The following is a 26,843-nucleotide window of genomic DNA, read 5'->3' on the forward strand; positions in this document are numbered from 1 at the left end:
CCGCAGTCTCATAATAGAGCACGTACACCCGGGCGCTATATTTAGTGCATCACAAGAGGGATCCAGATGATGCGCCCGGATTGTTCGACTAGAAGCGCTATAAAACCCGGGCGGATATACCCCTTTTTCCTTCCCTTCCGTCTGCTGGTCTTTGCCGTTAATTTAAAAATCCTTGAAGCCCCCTTTTGCTTCGTGCTAACTCTGGCAGCTCACTCTATGGTTACGCCAGCGCCGAGGCCGTACGTTTCATCGGAGCTCTCGCGCCTATCATGGCGTCTCCAATCCCCTACATAACGCCAACCGCCTTTCGGTTTATGACTGTGGTTGCAGGAACCCTGGTCGCGCTGGCGAGTGGAACTAATGTAAGTTGATCAAGTATCTAATCTGATGTTTCGTAGAGAGAGCCGTAGGAGCTTGTTTACCTCTTGGAACCTTGGCGGCTAACTGCTCGGGCATACATAGTATGTCTATTCTGCATGGGCACCACAGTTTGCAGATCGGCTAAAACTCACGTCGACTGATGGCAATATGATTGTAAGTATTTGTTTAATCTGACTATGCCCGGGGCCTTCATCACTGACTAACGTATTCATAGGGTGCTGCTGGAAATGTAGGTGTATACGCAGTGGGTATCCCCATAGGATATATCGTGGACACCAAAGGAACTAGACTGGTTGCTCTTTTCGGCGCCATTGCCCTGTTCTGCGGCTACTTTCCAATTCATCTGGGTTAGACACTTTCTATTAGCCTCTAATACTGCATGTGGTGATACCCTGGGAATATCCTAACATCTACTATATAGCATATGCTGCCGGTGCAGGCTCACTAAGTGTGATATTCCTATGCTTTTTCTCCTTCCTCTCGGGAGTTGGAAGTTGTGCTGCGTTTGCTGCCGCAATTAAGACCGGTATGGGATTATCCAAATGCTCCTTAACAAGCAATATATCAGGTACTCATACATGCACGATAGCCGCGAACAACTTCCCCGACCATCGAGGGTCCGCAACTGCGTTCCCGCTCGCTGCTTTCGGTCTCAGTGCGTTTGGCTTCTCCGCGATATCAGCCATGGTGTTCAAGGATGATACCTCCGAGTTTCTTTTACTGCTTGCCCTAGGGCCGTCATTGATAATAGTGGTCTGCACGTACTTCCTACAGCTACTGCCTCCACCGCCATCATACTCTGCTATTTTGAATGGTGAATATCCCGACTCAAATTTGTTGCAAAGAACTAAACCGACTGAAAATATCCAAGAGGATTCTGATACCGACTCAAACCGTGCCATCGCGTCCTTTTCTTCTGCACAGGTTACTGCCGTACTGCCTAGTGCGATCCAACCAAGACCCACGCCACCGGATGCTGATGCAGATGAGACCTCTTCTTTGATGAGCAGGCCCAGGTCCCTGAGCGATAGTGGCAGTTATTCCCAGTACGATCAGGCAAAACACGGTGCCCACGCTGCTGGCCCCGATATACGAGGACTGAGTCTCCTTCCTACCCCGGAGTTTTGGCAGCTGTTTTTATTGCTCGGTATTTCCACGGGAGTTGGTTTGATGACCATCAAGTAAGTACCAAGCGAAGCTGATTTCGTCATCTTTCAATATAACTAACTTCATAACTAGCAATATTGGTAATGATGTAAGATATACCCCCTCATCATGCGTGGCTACAGTTATTTACAACCAGATATAGGTCATGGCTTTATGGAGACATGTCGACCCTGATGTTGATTCGCACTTCCTCCGGGAACGACAAGCTCTACATGTCTCTGTATTCTCCGTAATAAGCTTTACAGGGCGTCTTCTCAGCGGTAGGTAAACCCCTTAATACTGTGCTCGACTGAACATGACGCTTGACATGCCCTTGACCAGGAATCGGATCTGACTTTATCGTCAAACGCTTGCACATGTCTCGATTTTGGTGTGTTTTCGTAGCCAGCATCCTGTTCTGCATCTCTCAGTTCGGTGGTGCCAAAATCTCCAACCCTCATCACCTTCTCTTCGTCTCATCCATGACAGGCCTAGCATATGGTGTACTATTCGGAGTTTATCCCGCTATTGTCTCCCATGCATTTGGCATATCTGGGTTTTCCCAGAACTGGGGCGTTATGACTCTCGCCGCTGCGATTTTCGGCCATATATTCAATTATATCTATGGTGTCATATATGACAGCCACTCGAAAGTGTTGCCTGATGGCACACGCCAGTGCAGTATGGGACTGGAGTGCTATTCTACGGCGTACCTGGTGGCATTCTACGCATCTATTTGCTCTGGATTTCTGACATTAGTAGGAGTTTTCCTTGAAAGATATAGGCGACATCAGAGATTACTTACTGGGGAAGATGAAATACCCCAACCAGCTGCATGAATTGACAGCGAGCTGCATCCTAACCTTTCTTAGAGTCTCGGAATTAGCGACATTATTCACGTCCAGGTCGCATCACTAGCTCAGGTGGCTTCTTGTCCCCGAGGATCTAACCCACACGTTTCCCATGCCTCTCTTTTTTTTTTTTTTTTTTTTTTTTAATTACTCTTTTTCTTTCCTTGGTTGCGATGAAAGTTACTCCGTGGAAGGTTTTGTTTGTGCGAGGAGTCATGAGTAGAGGAGGATACGATATCCGACAGAATCTGAAGCTGCTGCCTAGCGTTACGAGGTCTTGACTGAAACACACGGGCGAAGGAGAGGCCTTTCATGATCCAGAGAGGTGGCTGGGGAGGAGAGCTCGAGACGGCAGGCAAGAGGGCGAGCAAGACCAGTACTGGTCGTTATCCGCCTGTTCCCGCCTTGTAACTTTGCGGGAGGGAGGAACTGAACCATGGATGCGGCCGTCTGATGGGCCGCTTTATCCATAAAAAGCCGGAGGAGAGCCTTCTTGTCGCCCAGGTCGGTTGTTTAGAGTCTGATCTTCTAGAAGTACTCAGCCATCCCAGCACATGTGTGTGTGTGCGTGTGGGTGTGTCTGCATAGTTATATCTGCATCTGCGTCTGCAAACTGTAACCAACCGACTGTCAACTGCTGGACAGGCAGTCAGTGACGGTGTCCTCGAGAGCGTCACCACCCAGTATCAAGACTGACGACGGGGGCCCCTTGAAAACCAAAGCTTTCGGTCACCCTGAGTCGCCATTAGCTCGCCGCCCGTCTTCTTGCCCGCATGTTGTACGTCTCCAGGCCACACAGCAGACATCGTCTCTCCTCCTCGCTCGCCCACCAGCCAGTCTCTGGCGTCCAGCTCGGTATGTCATTCGTGCGAGTTGTCCTGCCTGGCTCCCCCTATCCTCCTGCCATGTCTCTCTGCGTGTCCTGGCTCTGCTCAGTGGCTGGACATTCTCCTTCTCCGTCTGCCTCTGTTGCTGCTTGTGCTGGCTGTGTCGTTGTCCTTTTTTTTTTTGCTTGTCGTCGAAGAAGGAAGAAGCGGCGGCGGCAGAATCAAAAAGCGGTCGCCAAAACGGCCAACGCCAGCCTCATTCTGAATTTTCACCTTCGCCTTTTCGTCTCAACCACAACAACAACCACAACACCAACACCAACCACACCTCACGCAGCAGCGACAGCAGCGACAGCGGCAGCCAGGTCTTTTCCTTTCGCTCCCCCTGCTAGATGAGAAGTCTCTGCTAACCTCTGGCCGTCTCTCCAGCAGGCTCTCTTCCAATTGACCTGGGTGTGGTCTCTGCGTGACTGGCAACAGTCCAACCAAGACCCTGCACATACCGAACTTTTCCCTCTTCCCTTATTTTTTTATTTATTTTTTTTTTCTTATTTCTATTTTTTCCCCTTGCTCGCACTGTTTTACTGATATTGCTACTACTACTATTACGATGAATCCTCCTTGCCTCCTCTAGTTACACGAAGGAAAAGCAGCGCTCCTGTCCTTTTTCGCTGCTGGGTGGCTGCATGTAAAAGGCCCGTTTCTCGTTTGCCGCTGGAGGACCAAGGAGCCAGAGCCTCCAGCCGTATCATTCACACCTGGTCGACAGGCTCTCCAACTCCCCCTCCCGCCTCGCCGGTTATTTCTTATGGACATTCCGCGCTTGTCTAGCCAGTCATCCAGGTCAGCTGTCACGCTGTCGAGCCCAAGCTCGCCTCGCGTCGTGCTGCATGGCCATCTCAATTGCCGACGCACCAGGCCCATTCTTGTACCCATTCTTCCTCATGCCTGACCTCAAGGCCGCTCCCCCGGTCAGACACAGCTTATTCCACCGCCTTGGACTTCGTAGCTGGCTGGGGAGGGACGGCGAAGGCATCGAATCTCACTCTCAGTTCATTGCCCGAGAATTGAGCCGCCAGCGCCTAGCGGGCATTCCTTCTTCAAGTGCAAAACGTGTGCACGATGATAACGAAAGCGACGTCAACTATGATGACGATATCGACGGTGTGACTTCGGTGGCAGACAGTGAGCAGTTGGCAGGCTCGCTCCCCCAGGCCAGTCCGTCTAATGTTACCGTTGGTTTGCCCAGAGCTCCAACCTTTAAACGGCAGAATTCAGAGCGCCGCGACCACCTTACCCCTTCGGAGTCTGGCCTAGGACACAGACGGGCCTACTCTGCTGACCGCCAGGGAGATATCGGGCCATGTAGAACAAGCTCTCCCCTCCCGGCTTATTCTCCCCGGAATTCCGTGCCAGATTTACCCACAAAAGACTATGATGTATCGGCCCAGGCATCTCCCACCTTGATTAACGATGAACCGTCCCCACTTCAACGTGACCCCGAACTGGGGCAAAGGCAATCACAAACTGAGCTAGCTTCGGAATACGGACCTCCCTCTGAAGGTACTATCGATAATGAACTAGAAGCCGAACTCGACAAGAAATGGATCCTTAACCTTAGTATGAGGTTCAGGGACAAGTCTGACCGTGAAAAATTCTTCATCACTTATGCTGAGGCCCCGAACAGATGGCGGAAAGTTACCGTGTCTTGCGATTACCGTAATGCTGAACCTGACTCACTTGAGTCTGACCTGAAAAAGCTACAATACCACCGTGAAAAAAACGCTCATATATATGAATCAATCCGCGAGTCCATCGATGAGATTCAATTCTATGATACTGTCACCAATCTTAAACTGGAAACTCGGGACGGCCGTCTCCACGTTCATGTTACCGAGGATGTGAACGAAGTTATCATTTTCCCTCCAATCTCCAGCGTCGAGTATCTCAACCCCTTGTTTATCCCCGAAAGCGAACTAGATTTTGATTCCCACTTATCCGGTTTTGTTTACCGAGTGAAGTACCATGGAAAGGACTACGTGAAGAAGGAAATCACTGGCCCGGATACTGTTGAGGAATTTCTCTACGAAATCAACGCTCTTCACGCTCTTCTTGATTCGACCAATGTTATCAATTTTAGAGCAATTGTCGTTGATGACTCCGGGACTTTGGTTAAAGGACTCTTGATAGACTACGCAGAACAGGGCGCCTTGGCTGATTTGTTTTACGACTTCAAGGGTGAACTTTCTTGGAAAAGGAGAGAACGCTGGGCAAAACAGATCATTAAAGGACTTGGGGATATTCATGAAGCCGGCTTTGTCCAGGGAGACTTTACCGTATCCAACGTTGTTGTGGATGAGCACGATGATGCAAAAATAATTGATATCAACCGTCGAGGCTGCCCGATTGGATGGGAACCACCAGAGTTTGCCAAAAAGTTGGAGAGTAAACAAAGAATATCCATGTACATTGGCGTGAAGTCGGATCTTTATCAACTTGGGATGACTCTTTGGGGCCTGGCCATGGAAGAGGATGAACCAGGCAGGCAGCCACGACCACTCCTTATACCGGAAGATATGAAAATCCCGGCTTATTTCAGGAGAATTGTTGATATTTGTCTCAGCGAACGTCCACAGGGCCGTTTATCCGCTAAGGACCTCCTTGCCTTGTTTGATGATCAAAGAGATGAATTTTTCCCCAGTCCTGGAGCGGACGTACCCCGTTATGCTCCCATGCAAAATCTCAACGGTGTATACCAAGGGTATCCCCACAGCAATTACAATTATCAACTCACTTCTGTGTACATGGACCAACATCCCAAGGGTATGCACTATGCCAATGTACCCATAGGAGATCGCCTTCGATATCAACACATGGGGGTCGAGCCGGTGATAATGCCGCCATCGAGGAATAGTCCTGATTTCCATTGTGCGAATAACAACTTACAAGCCGCTCACAACGGCGAGCATGGCCTCCCCGATTCTCCACATGGGCTTAACCATAATGGACAGTATCTACCTCCCGGAAGTCACTGGGCGAATGGGCATAATCCGGTGCCGTACTATAACCCTGCATTTGTTAGACCCGCACTGGCTTCACACCATACTTCCATGGGTTTAGCTGAAATGGAGCTCTTGGACCGCCAGGATAGAGATACGGAATCTGACCCTCGATTTGATGATTTTGGACCTGTAGACCTCCCAGTGCATTCTGAAGGCGAATGCCCCGTTGACGAAGACTATATTCATGAAATTCAGGACCATGTTGAAACCGACCCCTCGTACCTAGTGGATGGCCATTACCCAACACCTGATCAAGCCCATCTTCCCCTTGACTCCCCCCCTTTCTCTGAATATTATGGCGATGCCCGACTGGAATACAATCCCGAAGTTAAGAACACTATTCAGGTGGATCCGCCAAACGATCGGGAAGGAATTAACTACCCCAAACCAGTCCTTGACCTCGGGGATCTTTCTAGTTCTCGTCTGCCAATCAATCCGGACTTTATGAAAACCACTAGCTGTGACTTGGCTACGCATCATTCTGATATCTCTCCATCTGGAACAACCTTCTTTGGACAGCCAATTTCCAATGATACCCTTTTCACTTCTAGTTTACCAATAAATCCCCGATATGAGGAACTTCCATCCAAGCCTGTGTCTTTGAATAAGTATGCCGATGACGATTTCTTATCCTCAAGTTTGCCGATTAATCCGGCTTATGTCGATCCTTTAGATCGTGACACTTCTCCACGCGAACGAACTAGCAAGACCTTTAGCGGCGGTATAGAGTCTACGATACCCGAGCTCCAGATTACACCCCAAGACGACCTCTTCCGCTCTGCCCTCCCGATCAATCCCTGCCTCAGTGAGCAGAGTCTTGACATTCACAGGAATACGCCATCGAGTCTTAATCAATCGCGAAGCAAGCTTGCTGCTCCTAAACCAGAATTAGTTCCTAAGCAAAAGTTATCTGGAAATACTGCCGTTGGCACCCTTCCGTCGTCTGACGCTTCACCCGCTACCTCTAATGATTTATTCACATCTTTGTTGCCGATTAATCCGCAATTTTGTTTTCAGGATTTCAGCGCCCGTCTGTCACACAACAACCTGTTTACATCTATTCTACCGATTAATCCCCGCCATAAAGGTCAAACTATCAGGCAACCCGGGAATCTAGGTTCTCCTATACGCCCTAGCCTTTGCTCCACGCATACCCCAACTATTTCAGTCCCACCTCACCAAATAAAATCTCCACAACTGTCATCAACCATCTTATCTTCGGACGACCTTTTTCTTTCAACCCTACCGATAAACCCTCAACACAAAGGCAGACAGCTCGACCGTCTTACTCTTCCACTTTCCAAAGCGGTTAGCAATGATCTTTTCTCGTCAAACCTGCCAATTAATCCGGCCTTCGCTCACCCAACGCCTTCCTGGAGAAAATTATCTGATTCCCAGAAGTTATACAAGGCGACTACGAATACCCCCTGCACTGAACTGCTTACGTCAGTGCTACCTATAAACCCGGCTGCTCGCACTTGATTATTCAACAACATAGAAGAGCGACTCATAGTCAATCACCCCCGAAAGTACAAAACTCCAACTTCTCTCTACACCAAATCCGTCTCAACAAAAAATGCCACACTTTCCCACTTCGACACTTGTATTTGATACTGAATGTTATCTAATTTCAGTCCATTTATTGCATCATCTAGTAGGAGGAGCGCGGTGTTTTCCCTTTGCCCTATTGTTACCCATTTCGTTTGTTTCTCCTTTTTTTTTTTTTTTTTTCGTTTGTTCTTCCATATGTCATTTCGTTTTATCGTTTGCTCATTGATCCGATGTTTATGCATTTATGTCTTACATTTCTGCCCCTTGTTATAAATCAGCCATTTTTTCCATCCATTTATTTTATTTCTTCCTATATACCCTATATAATGACCTGTCTACACTTTTCATACTCGGCAACGACCAAGAAAAAAACAAAAAAAACAAAAAAAAAAAAAATGGAATGCAAAAGTTTTTCAGCTACCCCTCTTCAGCCCTGATATATGCAAATTTTGGCGCCCCGTTGGATTCTTGGATTATTTTCCTTTTATATGCCCGTTCGATTTACTTTCGAGTTTGAGTACAGTACATAATCTTCTTGTCTAACGAATGATGATATGGGTATGATTTTATTGCCTTGGGAGACAGGAACCCAGCGATGGTGCTTTGTTAGCTTGTGCCCCTGTTGTACGGAGTATCTTTGCACTTTTTGGCATGCATACGGTTTGTCGTCTCAGGATTTCCTTTTTTTTCACCTGTTTTGGATACTCAAGCTTTGTGTCTTGAAACGGCGCCGGGTTGTTTGTGCGAAATGGTATACTAGTTATGTTTCAATCCAGATCCAGCTGATCAAGCAAGTCTTTTCTTTTTGATTGAACCAGCCACGTTTAAAATTTACTATATGACAGGTAAGGTATATCGAAGATCTATTATCGAGGAAACCATTACATATTTTTATTGTTCAATCAAAAGGGAAAAAAGGGCCGAGAGTCGTTAAAGTACAGGTGTAAGTAAGGCAGGGAAGATTTAAAGTAGAGGTCGGAAATATGAAGAAATAGCAAAGAGAAGGCTCTAGAAAAACATCACCTTAAGAAAAAGCCGTTCAGCATAACATGTAATAATGATAAGTCTCCTACCCGGTGTCAAGCCACGAAGGAAGGGGATGAAAGGGAGAATAAGGTGGTAAAATAGGGGATAGATGAAACAAAAAAAGAGAAATAATAGGCAATGAAAGATGCAATATCATATACAAGTTCGATCCGTATGATAAAAATAAATGTAAAAGGGAAAAGGGGGAAATATCGACCACGAAGGACTGAATAACTGAATACGTTATAGGCATGTTCCGCAGTATTAGCAAAAAGAGGGAGTACCGTGTCCGGTTACTAAGATTGTGGTGTATTGGATTCTGGCTCTTGGGGATCTTTCTCTTCAGATTCCTCGGTTGTGTTGGCTTCCTTAGCTGGCTCTGGTTGCTCCGTACTTGGAGTATCAGAATCAATTGGCACTTCAGGCTTGGCAGAAGTGTCCTCTTCGTCCAGCTTGCTCTCGGTACCTTGTGTTATCTGAGATTCACTGGCTTCTTCTCCTTTCTCCTCTATCGGTTGAGCAGGAATTTCTGTTTGGTTCTCTTCCAGTCCATCGTCCATACTTGAAACAGTGGGTTCAGATGGTCCGGGGGATCCAGGTGTTTCCTCGGTTGGCTCCTTTTCAGAATCTGTCACTTCTTCTGCTGGAGCCGGCAAAGTTGCGGCGGATTCTTCTAATACTGCAGCAGGCTTTCCCGTGTTACTTGAGTCACTGGATTCTGTGGATTGTTCTTCGAGTGAGATGTTCTGCCCTTCGTTTTGGGTCAATGATTCCGGTTCCTCAGTGATTTCCTCGGCGATGTCCTCGGCGATGTCCTCGGCAATCTTCTCGTTTCTTCCTACCTTAGGTTCTTTGAGTGGCTGGGTCCCTTCTAGGGTGTTTTTATTTAGGTCATCATCTTCTGCCGCCTCAGCAATCGTTGTAACGCCCACACCTGTTGACGGAGAATGACGATGTCGCCTTGTAGTTGCTGCAGACAAGCCTGTACCAGGCTCTTCAAGGCTGTTGGGAGGCGTTGCTGTTACTGAATCTTCCTTGCGCAGGATAGTCAGCCTTCTGTTTACACCTTGACTCTGACTATTCGAGGGTTCGGTGTGAGAAGCATCGCCCTCTGCTTCAGGTGGTATTGTGTAGTTGTCATCAGGAATGAGGCTATAAACGTCGCAAACAGTCTTGAAAAAGACATAAAGGCCATCGTGGCCTTCAACCTGCCAAAAAACTCCCCGATGCTGAAACCAGGCATGGGCAAATATTCGGTACACCCGCCGGAAGACATTCGTCAGATGCCTCATACTTGCTTGAGGCCCTCCAGTCGCATCAGAACCAAGAGTAAGTCGGCTTGGAAAGAATTTGGGTGACGTGAGAACATTTGTTGCCCAGTCAAGAGTATGACAGCAGTAATCAATCGCACAACATGATTTAGGCGGGTCGTGGACGGCACATAGGTACTGCCACTCTGAGGCACGCATTTCGGGACAGGTTTGCGCTGAGCATGGTGGCTCTTCTGCGAAAAACGCAACAACGAGGTTGTTTGCTTTCATGGTAAGGAATCGACATAATTCGTACAGCCAAAGTGACCTTTCTACACCTGCTGGGGGTTCCGCTAAGTCTCGTGCGATTTCTCGGGTTATTGGGGCAACGGTATCAGAACCTGCGGGTTGTGTGAAATGATGGTATGAGGCTTTGAGATGTTCTTGGAGTTGAAAGGGAGAATCGAGCTATAGCCAACATATCGTCAGTCCTTGTTAGCTAACCTCATCTTCTGTTGAGTCTATGAACGAAACGAACGAACCTCAGAGAGCGGAACCAAGGGGGGACCAGAGGCCATATTTGCAGCCTTTGTTCCGGGGCGTATTCTCCGTGCTGATGCATCATCCTGACCATGAGGTATCCCTAAAAATTCGTCGGATCCATCACTTTTCCCGTCGTTGACAGTTGGAGATTTGGGTGCGATCTGTACTTCTGTGAAAGGAGGAGGGCTGGGTAAGCGAGGAGAGCTTGACGGCGATACGGCTGATCCAGACATTATAATAGGCTGTCTATATAGACTCTTCGATCAGCCAGCAGGGTAAAGATAAGCCGGTTTTATAGCTTGCTCAAGCTGTTATTTTTTTTCTGTGATGTAAACATAAACCCGTACCTGAACATCCATGGAAATTAACCGCGCGCAAAAGATGAATCGTGCTAAAGTTGTTCCGTGCCGCCCACTTTAATTGGACGTCGAATATTGATTTAGGTTACATGCATCGATTGATATGGATTGAATCGATTGATACGGATCAATTAATGGTCGGATATATAAAGAAAGGCTGACCGGATTTAACTACCTTGTCTAATTCTCCTTGTATTATCACGATGAGCGCGATGAGCGATGACGATGATAGCCCTCCACAGCTGGTAGATGTGACCGCTACTCCTGAACAGCCGGAGGAACAGCCCAAGACTCCGACAGACCAAAGCCTCCCTAGAGTCCCCATAACAATAGTAACAGGTACTTTGACAGCTACACTTGTTCGATATGACTTCATAATGCTCTAACAAGGCACCTCTTTTTCCCAGGCTACCTCGGGGCAGGCAAGACTACTTTGTTAAACTATATCTTGAATGAAAGACATGGGAAGAAAATAGCAGTCATTCTTAACGGTTCGTGGGCCTTATAAATATCCTTCAGTAACTAGTATACGGCCATACTGACTGTTCAAAACCAGAGTTTGGAGATTGTAAGGCTGGAAATTTTTATGCTAGTATGTGCGTCTAGCTAAATTACTTGCCTTTAGCTGTCGATATTGAGAAGTCGATGACTGTGAACCAAGAGGGTCAGCAAGTTGAAGAATGGCTTGAACTAGCAAATGGTTGTATTTGCTGCTCGGTAAGGTATGTGCTACGATAAATTTATGTATAAGACACATAGTCTCTACGGCCAAGTTATAAAGCTGCGCTCTGACCGGACGTTACGGTAGGGATGCTGGAGTTCTGGCCATTGAATCTCTAATGAACAGGAGGGGGACTTTTGATTATATCCTACTTGAGACCACCGGACTAGCTGACCCCGGGAACATTGCCCCTTTATTTTGGGTTGATGATGGGCTGGGCAGCTCCATCTATCTTGACGGGATTGTCACATTGGTCGATGCAAAGAACATTAATAGGCTATTGGATGAACCCTCTTGCGAAGAAGAAAAGCAAGGTGTTCACGAAGGAAGCATATTAACAACCGCCCACTTACAAATATCACATGCAGATGTGATCATTCTCAATAAGACCGATCTAGTCTCAAGCGATGAACTTGTAAAGGTGAAAGATAGGATTACCTCCATTAACGGCCTGGCTACAATCCATGTAACGGACCATAGCAAGATACCGAGTATCGAGGGCACGGTTCTTGAGCTGCACTCTTATGACAAATTAACAACCGTAGATTTCTCCACCAAAGGCCAGAGTCGACTCGATGCTGTAAGTTCCTACCTATTTCTTCTTCACCGAAAAGGCTTTCTCTTATCTTGAGGACAAAAATTGACAATATCACTTAGACCATTTCTACACTTGCATTCACAATCTCGAATATAACAGAGGATAAGGTTGCGCATATAGATGAATGGCTGCAAGCCGTGCTCTGGAATCAAGAATTTCCACAACATAAACACAGCCCTGGGGAGACTATCACAGACTTCGAAATCCATCGACTGAAGGGTATTCTTTATCTAACAAATGGAAAAACAAGAATAATCCAGGGTGTAAGGGAAGTCTTCGAAATTACAGATGCAGAAGATAGTCAGCCAACATCTAAACCTGAATCTAAAATCGTCCTTATCGGACGCGGGCTTGGATTGGACAGCTCAGTATGGCAGAGGAGCCTCCTTTCATATTTAGAGCAGTGAAAGAGCTTATTGAAAGTAGCAAGGGCTACTGCTGGGCTGTTTGGCTATCTTCGGGAGCCTATGGTATCAGGCAAGGGGCATCTGGTAGATTCTTTCATAGCTATAAAAAAAAAAAAAAAAGCTAGACGGCACGCATCTAGACATCATGAATGTAAATCCTCGAGTTATCGCTGGTTCAGTATGTCGTTTCTGCATTATCTTCGGGTGGTATCGGGTGCCGAATAGCAGTTTGGGCCCTTGGCCGGGTTTTCACTTTTCCTAAAGGGGAACTATCAAGTCCAAGTTCACTCAAACTGCAGCCCTCCTCTTGGTTCTCTTCACCAGATGTCTTTGATTGTGCCGACTCAAAAGGTATAGGGCTTGCTGCGACTTTCGGTCTACTTTTGAACACACTATCATAATCAACGTAGTCACTATATCGGTCTTCATCTGTTGCTTCAGCGTTAGGTTTTTCCTTATTTTCGGCTCTTTTCTCAGGTGTTTCGAATGGATCACCGGGGAGAAGTAGCTGGGACTGTCGGCGGTTTTCTGAAATTGGCTTCCATGGACGAGGAGTCGCAGCAGATACAAACAGCATAGACTGTCTAGTGCGCTCCAACAGAGTAGCAGCCCGAGAAACGGGGTCTTCGTCGTGTTGAGGCTGTGCTCCATCATCCTGAATACCACGTTTATCACCTATAATCGGGTGGTCATCGATTTTAGGGTTAGTCTCAGGTAATTCAGGGTGGTTATCCTTTTCCAAAGACAAGGCGCCTAATTGCATGGCGAGCAAGTCCTCTGTCGATAAATTTCCAGAAGTATCTGCTTTGATTAAGTTTGTTGCTTCCGAGGCCTCATGAGACACAGAAGTTTCCCTCTGGACGGGCTTTGTATCATTAATAGTTTTTGGATTAGGGGAGGCATCAGGGGTATAATAGATCTCTTGTTCTAAAGGAACCATCGAGTTTATATCAATGTTAGCAGAACGTGTGGGTGTCTTTTGCGTTTCATCATGTTCGGCTAACGGATCTATGGTGCCGTCTTGTTCTTGAGGCACGACCTCGGGTTCCTTGTAATCTTCTGATCGTTGTAACCGAGTTCGTAGGCTGTCCAGTTCTAGTGAATCTTTAAATTTCCGCCACTTTTGAAGCCGGGATTTCTGTTTTGAGAGGCGGTCCTCCAACTCCGCTAATAGGTCTGGATGATTTGGCGACTCAATATCATTTTTGACCTCTACTTTTTTCATGCCGGACCACACCTGCGAAAAGTCCATCTCAAGCAATGGTTCTGAGACAGCCTGTGGATCTCCATTCAAAATTGTGTTGGCCCAATTAATATCGCCATGCCATGATCTGTTGATAGAGTCTTGAATTTGCTGTTGATATCTCAATTCTGAGGCTAACGGTTTGGGCATGCGTCTTGAATTTGCTAACTCATTAGATTTCAAATGGAGAAATTGCTTCAGGTCTCGACATGTCGAATTCAACTCATTTTTCTGGTCTATCATGGAATGTAGGGATGCACGGTATGCAATGATCATCGGCAGTAGGTTTTGAGTATCACTTGGGGGGCCTCGCTTGCCGATAGGGAGTGACAACGGAGGGGCTCCAGTGCGGTATTCACGAGATGAGGCTACAACTTTTCGTAGGACGATCGTAGAGAACTCGGCTAGGATTTCATCAAACTTCTCTCCAGTGCACTCTTCGAGCATTGCTTTCCGCAAGATTCTCTCCCTTCCCAGAGTTCCATTTTTTGTCAGCTCCGAAAGTGATCGGAAGAGAGCAGCCCGAAGGTTTGACGACTGTAGAGGTTCAAGTGGCGGGAAAAAGGGTTGGAGCTTCTATGATTTTGGGTTTAATGTTAGATGATACTCTCCTACGGAGTAATCATGACAGGTACGATAGTTCATACGTTTCTGGTGAGCTCAGGATCCCACAGCTGGAATAGGTAAAACAACGTCCATTCCACCGCCTGTACTCGTCTTCGCAGATTATTCTGGTTATCAGAAAGCGTCGATGGCACAATTCCGGGCCAGTCCGGACGCAGATCAAGACGCAAGAGCTTCAAATTGCGGATGAAGACTGCAATTGGCGGAGCCTGAGGCCATGTTTCGGCTCCGGAGCTCACTGTAGAAACACGCATAGGGTTCGTGTCGCAGAGGCGTTTTATGCATAGGTGGTTTCTGATGACAATCTGGCACGAGTTAGTCCACAGTTGTCATTTATCCTCTAGCCGTAGTGTTGTCTGTAGCAATTAGCTATCGATGCTCTCACACAGCCGAGCTTTAGTCTGATATTCAGGGAGATTTGGTGACTTTTGCTCACCGGGCAAGGGGCAGGTCACATGACGATAGCTTCGGCACTACCCCTGAACATAACGGAATGAATATCCATGGAACAGCGCTGGCTGTATCAGGGGTCAATGCATCTTCTTACTGGTACGGAGGATAATGGCAGCATTTCGCATGTTGCTGGTGCCAACCTTGTGTTAGGTAACGAGGAAGAGCATCTCTTCATCAAATAATGAGCGAGCGATACACTGCTTTCATCCTATATATCGGGGAATTCCTTTGTTTGATAGTTATATGAAGCACCTACTCCGTAGAGCAGGTAATCTTCTATTCCTATCTCAACAAAGGAGGGCTTTTACACAAATAATGACCAGGCTATTCCTTTCAACCAACAGGGGCCAGGTTAAACAACATATTGATAAATAATAGAATGTTTTAATCAAAAAACGTGCGATTTGATAGGGCCGAGCTTATTAGTCATCCTGATCGTTTGCATGGATCTCGAGAAGCTCCAAAAAAGCAAAAATAATCATAATCGGCTGCTGATATGAAGGTTCAGATATAAAGATAGACGGAACCCCCCGCCAACTTGCCACGGAGCTCCTCACCCCCATCGATTAATCTTGTCCCCAGCTCAGGTCATTGCTGGAATAAAGATGGGTTCAAACACGCCCTGGACCACTCAGTCCGGTAAGTATCGGTCAATTCAGCTGGCGTAAAGGAGGGCTAAGCTGACTTGTTTCTGCATAGTTATCTCAACACTACCGCATCCTCTAGCGGAAAACGGCTCCTCGCCCATCCCCTTCTTTCACCTTCTAGAACGGCTAAAAACCACCAAAAGAGAAGGCTGGCGACGGTTCAATATTTCCAATGGCGAGTCTATAGCCGATCACATGTACCGCATGTCTGTCATGACAATGCTGGCCCCGCCCTCGCTTGCCTCCAAACTGAATATTCTTCATTGCACGAAGATGGCACTCGTTCATGACATGGCCGAATCGATCGTTGGAGATATAACACCCGTTGATACCGAAGTGACCAAGGCCGAAAAAGCGAGGCGAGAAGCAGAAGTGATGGAATATATATCTAAGACACTACTGGGCAGTGTCTTCGGGGGAACTCCAGGAGAAGGCCTTCAGAAGATTTTTGAAGAGTACGAAGAAGACAAAACGCTCGAAGCACGGTTCGTGCACGATATCGATAAGATGGAATTGCTTCTGCAGACTGTTGAGTACGAGCGGGCCCATGGTGGGAAGCTTGATCTAACGGAGTTCTACCACGTCTTTAAGAAAATACGGCTACCAGAAATCAAGGCTTGGGGAGAGGAAGTTATTCGAGAAAGAGAAGCATTCTGGGCAGATAAACCCAACCCTCCTAAGTTACCCCAGTGAAATCTGCGGACCGCTTTCCTTTTTACCCCCCAAATACCTGGTTTTAGACTGTTTTTGTCTGGGATACGAACCTAGAGAATTTTATAAGCAGGACGGACCTTGATTCATGCGTCGTTACTGACGATTTGGTTTAGCCCGCTACCAGCAGGCGCCTGTTTCATTCTTATATTTCATGTTCTTGGTTATGCTGCTTATGTTCATGTTCCTTTCCTATGTTATTGGCACCATTGATAGATTCATTTTTCGACTGGGCTACGTCCGAAATTGAGCAGAGCTCAACTTTAGCCCCAATAGACACGCGCGTATAATAAATACATCGACTTTAATGATTACACGTTTTCGAAGTGGTTCCTCCTGAGTAAAAATTTGCCATACCTGTCAGAATGTTTGCTCAGGGCTACTCTCGGGACATATTAAACTGTGACTTGCAATTTTACAACTAGACATGTTCCGAAAACGGCTATATAATGCTCAGTAATAGCTGGCATTTGATACCGAGCTGCCTCAGACTCATGTAGGCCCAGCCCCGGCGCGGCTAATTTAAGCCACGTGACCACGCGGCGATTTTTCGCTTCTCCGCGACTTTATCAACGTAGCTCGACAGGGTTATCATCATCATGCATCTCCCCTTACCGGAAACGGAGACACAGGATGACAAAATTTTTGATCCCAAACATCAAATGTGAATTAGATTGGATAGTTATAACTAGAAGGACTCATTTCGTGAATTCTACCGCAAGTGGCCACCATTTCACCATCAATGCCACGGTCCCTGACTCCTAGGAAGACCCGACATGGACGCGATACCAATTCAAGGCTCGCTTTATTAGAGGCACTTGACACGCCTCCGGGGTCTTCGGCTGATGAGATTAGAACCTCGGAGTTCTTTAATGGGGAGGACTCTTCTTCTGAGGACTCCTCCCTATCGGAGCCTGAAGACAGCGAGGCAGGTCTGCACGAAAAGCCAGACGGCAGTGATGATGATGACGATGAAGATGAAGATGAAGATGTGAACTGGGAAGATGTCACTTCTAATACCAATTCCAACATCCAAACCCCAGCTCCAGTCCTGCGAGACTTGAGTATCGTGCTAGAAAGGAATGAAGAATCATTCACCCCTCTTTCACTTTCTTCCAAGAAAGGGCCAAGTAAGATCGACCGTCTAATTAGGACACAAACGCATTGCATGCATGTGCAGTGTCTTCTATTTCACAACGCTGTTAGAAATGCCTGGATTAATGATCCAGAAACAAAGAAGATCCTCCTTTGCCAGTTGCCAGAAAAAATCAATAAACAGCTGGAGCAGTGGAGATCAATAGTCAAGTCATCTGTCTCGGTATCAGAGGGCCAGGATGAGCCTACATACCAGATTCTGACAGCGCTTGCTTCTTACTGGTCTGAATCTTTCAATATTACTGCCCCTGGATTGAGAAAAAGAGGTTACAGACCAATTCCCATTCTTGGGAGAGAGATTTCCAAATTCAATGGTCCGGATGAAGATGGAAACGACCATGGGGAAATTATTCGTGATATCACCGAATTTCGTGAGCTCGCTCGGCGACGTCAAGGGTCCCGTGATACAGGAGCCCAGCTTTTTACCTCTCTTTTAAGAGCTGTTGGCCTGGAAGCAAGAATGGTTACCAGCCTACAGCCGATTGGCTTTGGATGGAGTAAATCTGAGGAATATAACCCCAAAGAAAAGCCAAGCCGTTCCGGAAAGAAGATAGATAAAGATCTCAAGCATCCAATATACTGGTCTGAAGTTGTATCGCCTATTACGAATGATATTATACCCGTGGAGGCTCTTGTTCTTCCATTTTACCTGGCCAGAACTCCAGAACGTTTAGCAATGTTTGAACCTCCAGCTGCGAAAGCGGAAAAGGCAAAACAAGTGATAGCATATGTGATTGCATACTCTCCGGATGCAACTGCAAAAGACGTCACTATTCGGTATCTGAAAAAGCAAGCCTGGCCTGGGAAAACAAAGGGATTTCGACTACCCGTAGAAAAAATTCCGTACAATAGGTCTGGAACTCGTGCATATTACGAATATGACTGGTTTAAGACCACAATGCGAGGCTATCTACGACCAGCAAGTAAAAGGACTGCTGCCGATGCCAAAGAAGATGAAGCCCTTACACCTGGCCAAGCAAGGAATAATAAGCCAAAGGAGGGAGATACACTCCAGAGTCTGAAGGCGTCTGATGAGTTTGTCCTGGAGAGGTTTTTGAAAAGAGAAGAAGCCCTCCGCTCCGGTGCAACCCATGTCCGTACTTTCACTACTGGCAAAAACGAGAAGAAGAAAGAGGAAAAGGTCTATAAACGATCGGATGTAGTGAAATGCCTTTCTGCGGAGAGCTGGCATAAAGAAGGACGAAAAGTTAAGATGGGGCAGACACCTCTGAAACTTGTTCCCATCAGGGCAGTTACGCTCAACAGAAAAAGAGAGGTAGACGAACTTCATCGCGAGACAGGTGAGAAGCCAATGCAAGGACTGTACGCCCGATATCAAACGGAATTTATAATCCCACCGCCTATAAAGGATGGGGTAATACCCAAGAATGAGTATGGGAACATTGATTGTTTCGTTCCATCCATGATACCACGAGGAGCAGCACATGTGCCGTACCCCGGGACCGTCCGCGTTTGCAAGAAACTCGGCATAGATTATGCAGAAGCAGTTACCGGATTTGAATTCGGGAGTAAAATGGCCGTTCCAATAATTGAAGGGGTAGTCGTTGCGGCCGAGAATGAGAACCTTTTGAAGGATGCATGGATGGCTGATGAACAGGAAAAAAGGAGAAAAGAGAAGCTCAAGCATGACAAACTTATCCTAGCTACGTGGCGGAAATTTATAATGGGCCTTCGCATTAATGATCGGCTCCGGGAAGAATACGGTGGAATTGGTGAAACTGAATCTCACAATCCATTTGCTAGTCGCATGGACCCTGACCCTGAAGCTCGTCAGGCTACAGAGGTTGATAGCCAGAGTCACGACACAGGAGGTGGATTTCTTGTTCCTGGAGCTGACGATGATATGCACGAAGAAGGTGGTTTTTTGGTTGAAGATGATAACCCACATGAAGGCTAGAGTCTACCAGTCCATGGTTTGGATGGCCCGGAAGCGGGTGCATTATATTGTACCAGTTTTTTTTTTTTTTTTTTTTTCCTCAAAGCTATCATCAGCGCCCACTTACTATACATCATCTATCATCTCAAGCTAGCATTTTGGGGATCGATATTCCATATATGACGGTTGCATAGTTTTGTTTTGATGCATGGGCTCTGCTGGTAGTCTACAGCATTTGAACCAGCCGTGGTTCTACTCGGCCATAGGCAGTAGGCCTACGGCTAGGTATTTAGCCAGCGGAGATTTACGGAGTTTAACTGCCTAATTGACTGCTGAATATTGTCACAGGCAAGGAATGATTGAGTATCCATAGTCTACCGAGTAGGTTACATAGGAATGGTTGGTTTAACTCGTTAGCTGGCGATCAATTAAGCGGCTCTTACCCTCATAGTTAGTTATTGAGTTCAGGGCTGGTACATATAACTATCTAATGGTCAACAACAAGCTGCTTTGCTACATATATTGTCTCGAGCTCTGAGAGCAATGACAGAACTATCTGCTGGCGAAGCCGCAACAGATGAGATGAGTGTAGTTGCGAGAAGCCCAATTCACTTTGGGCCGTTTCTTGTAACGCCGCAGGTACGTTTGCTGGAGGCTGGAGCCTGGACGTCCACACGCTCTCAGTCCGAAGATTCCCCATCGTCACTCCAATAACTATAAAAAGACATAGACGAAGAGACGGCTAACGAGCATTCGAACAGGTCTTCTTCGTCACACCTCTTTCTTTCGCCCTTGTGAACCTCAAACCGCTTCTGCCAGGGCATGTCCTAGTCTGTCCAATCCGGCGCACCCCACGACTGTCAGACCTGACCCCCGCCGAAGCGACGAATCTCTTCCTCACAGTCCGCCGAGTCAGCCGCATGGTGGAACGCGTCTACCAGGCCTCGAGCTTAAACGTAGCCATTCAAGACGGGGTTGATGCAGGGCAAAGCGTGCCTCATGTGCATGCGCATATAATACCTCGGAAGAAAGCAGATTTGGATCATAAGGGTGGCTCGGATGCGATTTACAGTATGATGGACGGCGAGGAAGGGGATATTGGTAGATTTCTGGCTGAGCGGAAACTTGCTATGGAGCGTAAGCGGGCACGATCCGAATTTTCTGCTGTTGATAACGATGCTAGGGAGGCTAGGTCGGACGAGGAGATGCACAAGGAGGCGGAGACTTTGGCTGCAGAGATGGAAAAGGAGATAGAGATGGAAAGGGAAAGCTCTAAGAGAGTATATGATGAGTGAAACGCTGGGGGAATCGTGTACAAAAGAGGTTTTTAAAGGATTGCTGATGATTGCATTTTGATATTCAAAGATATATGTAGAGAGAGTACTGAGTGGAGGTTCTATTCTACCATGCTTCTATAAATGCCAAATCCAATGTTTTTGAGATCCGCAGACCCGTCCGGCTCAGCTGGCATATATACCCTGAGTGTCGTGTGAGTCTTTAAAAGAATACGCCCTTCAAAAAGGAATCTCACAGCTTTCGTCCCAGGATCAGGGCGCTGACCCATTCAATCTTTACGACCTTGTTCTCTGGAGACGGGGTATCCCGCAGGCCGTCCTCAGACTTGATGATGGCCTCTAACATCTGGTCTGCAAGATCTCCAGTCCCACCCTCGCTTCGTCGGACTTGGTCTGGATGGTCGTCTTTCCAGCGTTGATGTGCACTCCATGTACGGACATACTCAGTGGCCTGACCGAGCGTGATCTCAGTTTCCATAAACTTCGTTCCCTCGCCCGAATCAGGGCCGTTAAGGCCTGGCTGGTATTCAAGCCGTTGGATATCCGTCCATTGGTCTGGCGGTGGCTGAATAGCCCGTAGTTTCTCCCGCATGATCGTACTTCCAGGCTGGATCCAGTATTTGGCAAGACTGTCCTTGTCCGGGCCATAACAATACTCTTGCATTGCTGCGGTGCCCTTGGGGTAGTCCACAAAGAAGTGATCATAATATCCCCAGAAAGCAAGGGTTCCGCCCGGCTTCATCACACGTTGTAACTCTGCGAAGAGCGGCGGGTAGCTGAACCAGTGTGCAGCTACTCCTGCCACAACCATGTCTACGCTTTTATCCTCGATGAATGGAAGCGACTCGGCAGCTGCTTGGACGAACTCAACGTTCTGCTCCTTGGTCAGGTTCTTCGCCTGCTCTATCATGCCGGCCGATGGATCGATGCCGTAGACCTTCTTGAACTTCGGGGCCAGGAAACGCGCAACCACGCCATGGCCGCATCCAAGATCTAGACATGTATCGTATCCGTCATGGTGATACGCGAATATCATGTCATAGAGCTTTTGAGGGTATTCTGCACGAAACGTGGCATAGGCCGTGTATGAAAAGTTGTTACTCCTGTAGAGCCCGGTGGCAACATCTCAGGCCGGTCCATCTCAATTAGTCGCTTGTTCTCCCAGCAAAGTCTGGATATCAAAATGGATTTTACTAACGCAAAAGTTGCCATCTTCTGCTATTTTGAAATATTCCTTCTGGATCGGTTACCCTGAATGTGTTATGCTGTCAATCTGAAATATGGTAGGAAGTGAAAAGGAAGTATGGAGTTGAATGGGGGGGCGTTCATTCGACTTTTATATAGGCAAACCACCAAAGAGGCATGAAAAAGAGTAACCGAACTTTGCCGAGAGCCATCGCCCATGAGCAAGACACTTGCGCTCCTGTTAACGTCACCACAACAATTCTGGAGCGATTGGTTATATTTAGAAAATCTAGAGATCCTGAAAATCCACCTTTGAGATCCACCGTAGCAGCTATATCCATGAATTTTGGCCCGGTGAACGGTTCCCGCGAAGCTTAGCCATCCAAGAGGCCCCGTTAGCTGCGAGCTGCACGCCACGAACCGTAAACAAAAAAATACATCCATGCGTTGAACGACGTCTCGGCAAAGAGGAGTGTCCGTATCCGTCGAGATCGTCCCGCATGAAGTATTTGGTTTTTGCTGTCCTCCACCATCCTCCGTCTGTCTCCAGCCTATAGACAAAAGCTATAAGCATGTGTCAATCGGAATGAGAACCTGATCCTCCGCCTCCATGACATAATAGCCTAGATCTAGTCCGTCGTGGGTGACCACCTTTCGCCAGAATCTGCGCCAGGACTGCCGTGGATGCGACTCCTCTGTTTTGATAACGGCCTCCGGCTGGACCATGAGGACCCTTGTGTAGATGTACTTATCCAAAGCAATCTCTAGACATTTCAACTTGGTCGAGTAGTGATGTACCAGCTGGTCAGTCGTATAGAAGATCGCCGCACCTATAAGACGGTAGCCTTCAAGGCCAGGCTGAATCCACCCGGATACTGAGTGAGTGGCCCTTTCTATGAAACGACCGCCTCTCCTGATGTGCAGGCGCAGGCAGCGTAAGTGAGGGAAGAAAGAGCACAAGAATGCAACGAGTGCAGCGTGGTCTCCAACGTCAATGGCATCGCCGTCCGGGATGATTCTAGATGTTAGCTCAAGCGAGGTGATCCCCCTGACATGATGTGCCGGGATCAAATTTGGCAGCTTGAAAAAGAGGCCATCGTAGAACTCGTCATTGATAATGAATGTGTTGGTCTGATACAGGACTGACATTGCCTCCGTATAAATATTTCAGGCACAGCGTTAGACATTAAACATTTAAAACAAATAACTAGTTACTGTTTAAAAAGGCAAGGTGAAAAAAAATAAAGGCGTACCACTGGCGAGACGTGAGGAGCCACTCCAGCACCCCGATGAAGCAGCTTGAATGATCTCCATAGTGAGCCCGGCAGGACGTATACTGAGGCAGCTGGCAGCGGTCGTTCCAGAAAGGGAGGTTCCTGTACCGATGGCAGACGCAATGCCACCACCGCCATTGCAGGTTGTAGTCGTCGGTCCGCTTGATGGTGTCGAGGCGAGCATGAGCCTTCCCGGCCACGTACGAGGTGGAATAGTTCAGGCTGACATGTATCGTCCGCGCCCCAAACATGGCAATGTACACCATCCGCCGGATCTCGGGCGGCAGCCGCGTGAAGAAGAGGCTGTTCTCCGTCGCCCGCTGCTCGTCCGGCGTGCTGGCGGGATATGACAGCGACAGCGGCCGCCGGTTAGCAGGCAGGATCGGTATCAGGGGCGTCCGCGGCCGCTGGAGACGACGGCGCGGTGGTGCAGGCCGCGCCGGCCGCGCAGGCTGCTCGCTGTGCCCGTCTGCCTGGCCGCCGCGGTGGGTTATCTTTCGAATCCACTGGCTGAATTTCGGCATTTCTCGTCCCTCGTCGACACGTACGGCGTCACGGCTGCAGAGAGGCGTCGGTGGAGAGCGTGGAGGGACTGCCAGCCCGTCCATCGCAGGCCAGCGCAGGGCCCTGCAGGCAAGGAAGGCTGGGGGGGTTATTTGAGCGCGCGATGACTTGCAGGGCCGCTAGGGGGTCAGCGATGCGACGAGTCCGATGTTGGTGCCCGCCGCCGCGCCGGTCAGCAGCAGGGCTGGCATTGGGGTCTTGCCGCCAGCGTGCGAGGTCCGCCGCTTGCTCTGCCTGTCTGTCTGTCCGTCCGTCCGTTCTCTGCTCGCAGGCTCTGGTCTCTGTTCGCTGGTCCAGCAGGCCGATAAATAAACAAACCGCTTTGGCGACGGGCGAACCTTGCAGGCGGCAAAAGCAATTAGTTGGTTACGCCAAAACCACCGCGGGGGACGGGCAGAGCGCAGGATCAACAACTGCGAGCCATCTTGGACCGTCCGGTTGATATTGACGTTGACGTTGACGTTGATATTGATAGCTATTGTTGCGTCTGCTGCTCGAGACTGGTAATGTCTGCGGATATGGAGGCTGCCGTCAAGCTGTTCTTCTCGTCGCCGCGTTTTGCGGTCGCTGGCGCCAGCACCGATGCCAGCAAGTTTGGCTACAAGAGTACCAAAGATACCCTTTCCTCTGCTGGTGATGATGACGACGATGATGCTGATATAGTGGCATTCTCTAGTTCTCGCGTGGTATCATGAGCACTCGCTGGCCGTCACTCCGCTGAATCCGCGGGCGCCATCGATCTCGCTGCCGTCCAAATCATACACCACAGTGGCATCCCCCTCTGACCTGCCGATGCCCTCCCAGACATCCCTCTCGATCGTGACGCCGCCAAAGGTGACTATCCAGGTCCTGCGAGATGCAAACTCGGTGGGCGTGCCGGCTGTGTGGCTGCAGCCAGGAACCTACGACGACGAGGTGCTTGAATACGCCCGTGAGAACTTCAAGGCCGCCATCGGTGGGCCCGGAGGACAGGGCAGCGAGGGTTGGTGTGTCCTCGTAGACGGCGAGGCTGGACTCGATGCTGCTGGCGTCCAGTGGACTTCTCAAAAGCTGTGAAGAAGAGACAGTTGATAATCTGGCTTGACAGACTTGATGTACATGAAAATCTTACATTCTTGAACATAACCGTACGGCTCGATGAATATATATGGGATAAAAGCAACGGCTTGTTTGCTACAAAAGATGATACGGCGAGGCTGTGGTTCACAGTAGCACGGATGGATAATATCCTGATAGACAATCTCATTTTGGTTTGTATGCGTAATAGGAGCATATCTCGGCCTCCCTTGAAGCAGGGCAGGGCATTCATTAAGTTATCAATAAGCGGAACATCTCGTTTTGCTGGTCCAAAAGGAAACGAAGAACAAACTTGGTGAAGAAGCTGAGGGCTCTCGTCTTTTATATCCCTTCAAGCTCAACGAAAAGGATAAACATGGAGATAATGAAAAGAGAGACATGGTATCATCAGGTCATTAAGCGTGGCATCATCGGGATATAAAGATACCCCTGTTGAAGCATGGTTCATTAAAGCATCGAAAGAAAAGAAAGAAAAGGAGACAACAGGCTAGAAACGCAGAGAAAAGAAAACAAAAGAAATGCAAAGGAAAAAGGAAAATCGTCAATAAAAGGGGGAAGATGGATCAATCCCATTCATCAATGTCCATTTCGTCAACCTCAATCCGAGTTCCCAGGGCCTGTCTCCCTTCTCTGATCATGGCCTTCAGCTGGTGGTTCAGCCTGCGTATGCTGGCATCTTCTTCACGTTCCTTGCGCCTCAGTTTGGCGGCATGTCTCTGAGTCTCTCGTGACAACGGGGTTTCGTTGGGGTTTGACACCGTAGTGTGCTTTGGTGGCGTCTTGTAGACCGATGATGCAGATGAAGGAGAGTAGATATGCGGAGAGAGGTTGGTGGAACGTGTTGGTGTAAGAGGTGTCATGGGCCGCTTGGACTGTACTCTGGCACCGGAGCGGCGTGCAGGGACATGGCGGGCAACGCTGTTCCGGCGAGCATGCTTCTTGGAGCTGCAAGATGGGCTGATCTCCCGAGAATCCTCGTCTTCCTTAACGAGAACCCAGTTGTTGTGTATATCTTCCCGGCGCGGCTTGTCGATGTGATAGTGCTCGTCTACCGGATAACGGCCAGGCACTGGTATATCGTCCATCAAACGGCTTGAGCGTCTCCGTTGTGACAGAGAGGGCCTCTCCCTTTTCTTGCTTGGTGGTACCGTTGCTGTGGAACCGTCCATATCGTACCCTATGCCTCCGCCGGCGTGAAACCCTCGGAAGGGAGCTGACACGCAGAAATTCCACACTTTCCCAGCAACGCCTCCAACGAGGTTGAGGACTGCCTCACCCCAGCCTGGAGAACTTTTCACGCCGGTGTCATCGCCCTGGGGAACCGGGGAGTCCCGTTTCCGTTTTGTTCCTTCAATATTTGAGGGTGTAACTGGTACGTCCCCCATTGTCCGACTGGTCTTTCGATACCTCGTGGGCCGGTAGTCAAGCTCTGACTCCTCGTTGTCACCATCACGCTGTGACGAGAATCCCAGTATCGGCTGCCCTGCCGTCGTCAACAGCCCTGTATCCAGACCTCCCTCTGCCAGTAGGTATTCGGTGTTTGCCAGTGGCACAGGACTCGAGATCCGCGAGACGGGAGACTGGCGGTCCCAGATAGCCCGGTCATCGAGTCCGCCATAGCCATAGCGAGCACGCTTGCAGCTGCTCATGAGCGGCGTCGAGAGAGTGCGACACAACGACAGCGAGGAGGTCGCTGACGCTGGCTGCGGCGAGTGGTAGAAGCGAGATCTGGCACCGGTCAGGTCCAGCTTCGGCGGGACCGGGCTGTCGATGAAGAAATCGCCAGACATGGAAGAGTTGCGTAAACGAGAACCTGCACGGAGTACTTCGTATCCTGAATTGCTGATGAAGTTTGACGGGCTGGGAAGCAGGCGAAGGGCGAGCCTTGTGCCTTGATATTGACGGTCACAAATGAAAAAAATGAGGCTGGGATTTGTTTGGCTGGGAAAGTGACGTTAGGCCTTGGCGCGCTTCCAACCTACCTTTTTTTTTTTTT

At 48.4% G+C, this 26,843-nt stretch overlaps 13 protein-coding genes across 13 annotated transcripts; 9 read left to right on the top strand and 4 right to left on the bottom strand.

Annotated features, from left to right (window-relative positions):
• Positions 1-269: 269 nt before the first annotated feature.
• Positions 270-1,566, top strand: TRV_06387 (MFS transporter, putative; the record flags this gene model as incomplete). Its single annotated transcript, XM_003019545.1, has 4 exons — positions 270-362; positions 463-534; positions 596-728; positions 803-1,566. 4 exons carry the CDS (start codon positions 270-272, stop codon positions 1,564-1,566), a joined length of 1,062 nt encoding a protein of 353 aa, XP_003019591.1.
• A 127-nt stretch (positions 1,567-1,693) lies between these two features.
• Positions 1,694-2,366, top strand: TRV_06388 (uncharacterized protein; the record flags this gene model as incomplete). Its single annotated transcript, XM_003019546.1, has 2 exons — positions 1,694-1,808; positions 1,933-2,366. The coding sequence occupies 2 exons, from the start codon at positions 1,694-1,696 to the stop codon at positions 2,364-2,366; spliced, it is 549 nt and encodes a 182-aa protein (XP_003019592.1).
• Positions 2,367-4,095: 1,729 nt separating this feature from the next.
• Positions 4,096-7,749, top strand: TRV_06389 (Protein kinase domain-containing protein; the record flags this gene model as incomplete). Its single annotated transcript, XM_003019547.1, has 1 exon — positions 4,096-7,749. One exon carries the CDS (start codon positions 4,096-4,098, stop codon positions 7,747-7,749), a length of 3,654 nt encoding a protein of 1,217 aa, XP_003019593.1.
• Positions 7,750-9,140: 1,391 nt separating this feature from the next.
• TRV_06390 (uncharacterized protein) lies at positions 9,141-10,870 on the bottom strand (the record flags this gene model as incomplete). The annotated part of the gene is made up of 2 exons (XM_003019548.1): positions 9,141-10,562; positions 10,637-10,870. The coding sequence occupies 2 exons, from the start codon at positions 10,868-10,870 to the stop codon at positions 9,141-9,143; spliced, it is 1,656 nt and encodes a 551-aa protein (XP_003019594.1).
• Positions 10,871-11,208: 338 nt separating this feature from the next.
• Positions 11,209-12,722, top strand: TRV_06391 (uncharacterized protein; the record flags this gene model as incomplete). The annotated part of the gene is made up of 5 exons (XM_003019549.1): positions 11,209-11,335; positions 11,523-11,588; positions 11,622-11,718; positions 11,805-12,297; positions 12,375-12,722. The coding sequence occupies 5 exons, from the start codon at positions 11,209-11,211 to the stop codon at positions 12,720-12,722; spliced, it is 1,131 nt and encodes a 376-aa protein (XP_003019595.1).
• A 175-nt stretch (positions 12,723-12,897) lies between these two features.
• On the bottom strand, positions 12,898-14,843 carry TRV_06392 (uncharacterized protein; the record flags this gene model as incomplete). The annotated part of the gene is made up of 2 exons (XM_003019550.1): positions 12,898-14,541; positions 14,613-14,843. The coding sequence occupies 2 exons, from the start codon at positions 14,841-14,843 to the stop codon at positions 12,898-12,900; spliced, it is 1,875 nt and encodes a 624-aa protein (XP_003019596.1).
• Positions 14,844-15,647: 804 nt separating this feature from the next.
• Positions 15,648-16,382, top strand: TRV_06393 (uncharacterized protein; the record flags this gene model as incomplete). The annotated part of the gene is made up of 2 exons (XM_003019551.1): positions 15,648-15,681; positions 15,742-16,382. 2 exons carry the CDS (start codon positions 15,648-15,650, stop codon positions 16,380-16,382), a joined length of 675 nt encoding a protein of 224 aa, XP_003019597.1.
• A 760-nt stretch (positions 16,383-17,142) lies between these two features.
• Positions 17,143-19,473, top strand: TRV_06394 (uncharacterized protein; the record flags this gene model as incomplete). Its single annotated transcript, XM_003019552.1, has 1 exon — positions 17,143-19,473. The coding sequence occupies one exon, from the start codon at positions 17,143-17,145 to the stop codon at positions 19,471-19,473; it is 2,331 nt and encodes a 776-aa protein (XP_003019598.1).
• A 522-nt stretch (positions 19,474-19,995) lies between these two features.
• Positions 19,996-20,747, top strand: TRV_06395 (HIT domain protein; the record flags this gene model as incomplete). The annotated part of the gene is made up of 2 exons (XM_003019553.1): positions 19,996-20,091; positions 20,214-20,747. The coding sequence occupies 2 exons, from the start codon at positions 19,996-19,998 to the stop codon at positions 20,745-20,747; spliced, it is 630 nt and encodes a 209-aa protein (XP_003019599.1).
• A 232-nt stretch (positions 20,748-20,979) lies between these two features.
• On the bottom strand, positions 20,980-21,783 carry TRV_06396 (ubiE/COQ5 methyltransferase, putative; the record flags this gene model as incomplete). The annotated part of the gene is made up of 1 exon (XM_003019554.1): positions 20,980-21,783. One exon carries the CDS (start codon positions 21,781-21,783, stop codon positions 20,980-20,982), a length of 804 nt encoding a protein of 267 aa, XP_003019600.1.
• A 2,493-nt stretch (positions 21,784-24,276) lies between these two features.
• TRV_06397 (uncharacterized protein) lies at positions 24,277-24,465 on the top strand (the record flags this gene model as incomplete). Its single annotated transcript, XM_003019555.1, has 1 exon — positions 24,277-24,465. One exon carries the CDS (start codon positions 24,277-24,279, stop codon positions 24,463-24,465), a length of 189 nt encoding a protein of 62 aa, XP_003019601.1.
• A 97-nt stretch (positions 24,466-24,562) lies between these two features.
• TRV_06398 (uncharacterized protein) lies at positions 24,563-25,246 on the top strand (the record flags this gene model as incomplete). Its single annotated transcript, XM_003019556.1, has 3 exons — positions 24,563-24,752; positions 24,806-25,024; positions 25,095-25,246. The coding sequence occupies 3 exons, from the start codon at positions 24,563-24,565 to the stop codon at positions 25,244-25,246; spliced, it is 561 nt and encodes a 186-aa protein (XP_003019602.1).
• A 164-nt stretch (positions 25,247-25,410) lies between these two features.
• On the bottom strand, positions 25,411-26,637 carry TRV_06399 (uncharacterized protein; the record flags this gene model as incomplete). The annotated part of the gene is made up of 1 exon (XM_003019557.1): positions 25,411-26,637. One exon carries the CDS (start codon positions 26,635-26,637, stop codon positions 25,411-25,413), a length of 1,227 nt encoding a protein of 408 aa, XP_003019603.1.
• Between the last annotated feature and the right edge of the window lie 206 nt (positions 26,638-26,843).

The sequence above is a fragment of the Trichophyton verrucosum genome (assembly GCF_000151505.1).
Source record: "Trichophyton verrucosum HKI 0517 chromosome Unknown contig00699_1.f1.exp, whole genome shotgun sequence".
Lineage (NCBI taxonomy): Eukaryota > Fungi > Ascomycota > Eurotiomycetes > Onygenales > Arthrodermataceae > Trichophyton > Trichophyton verrucosum.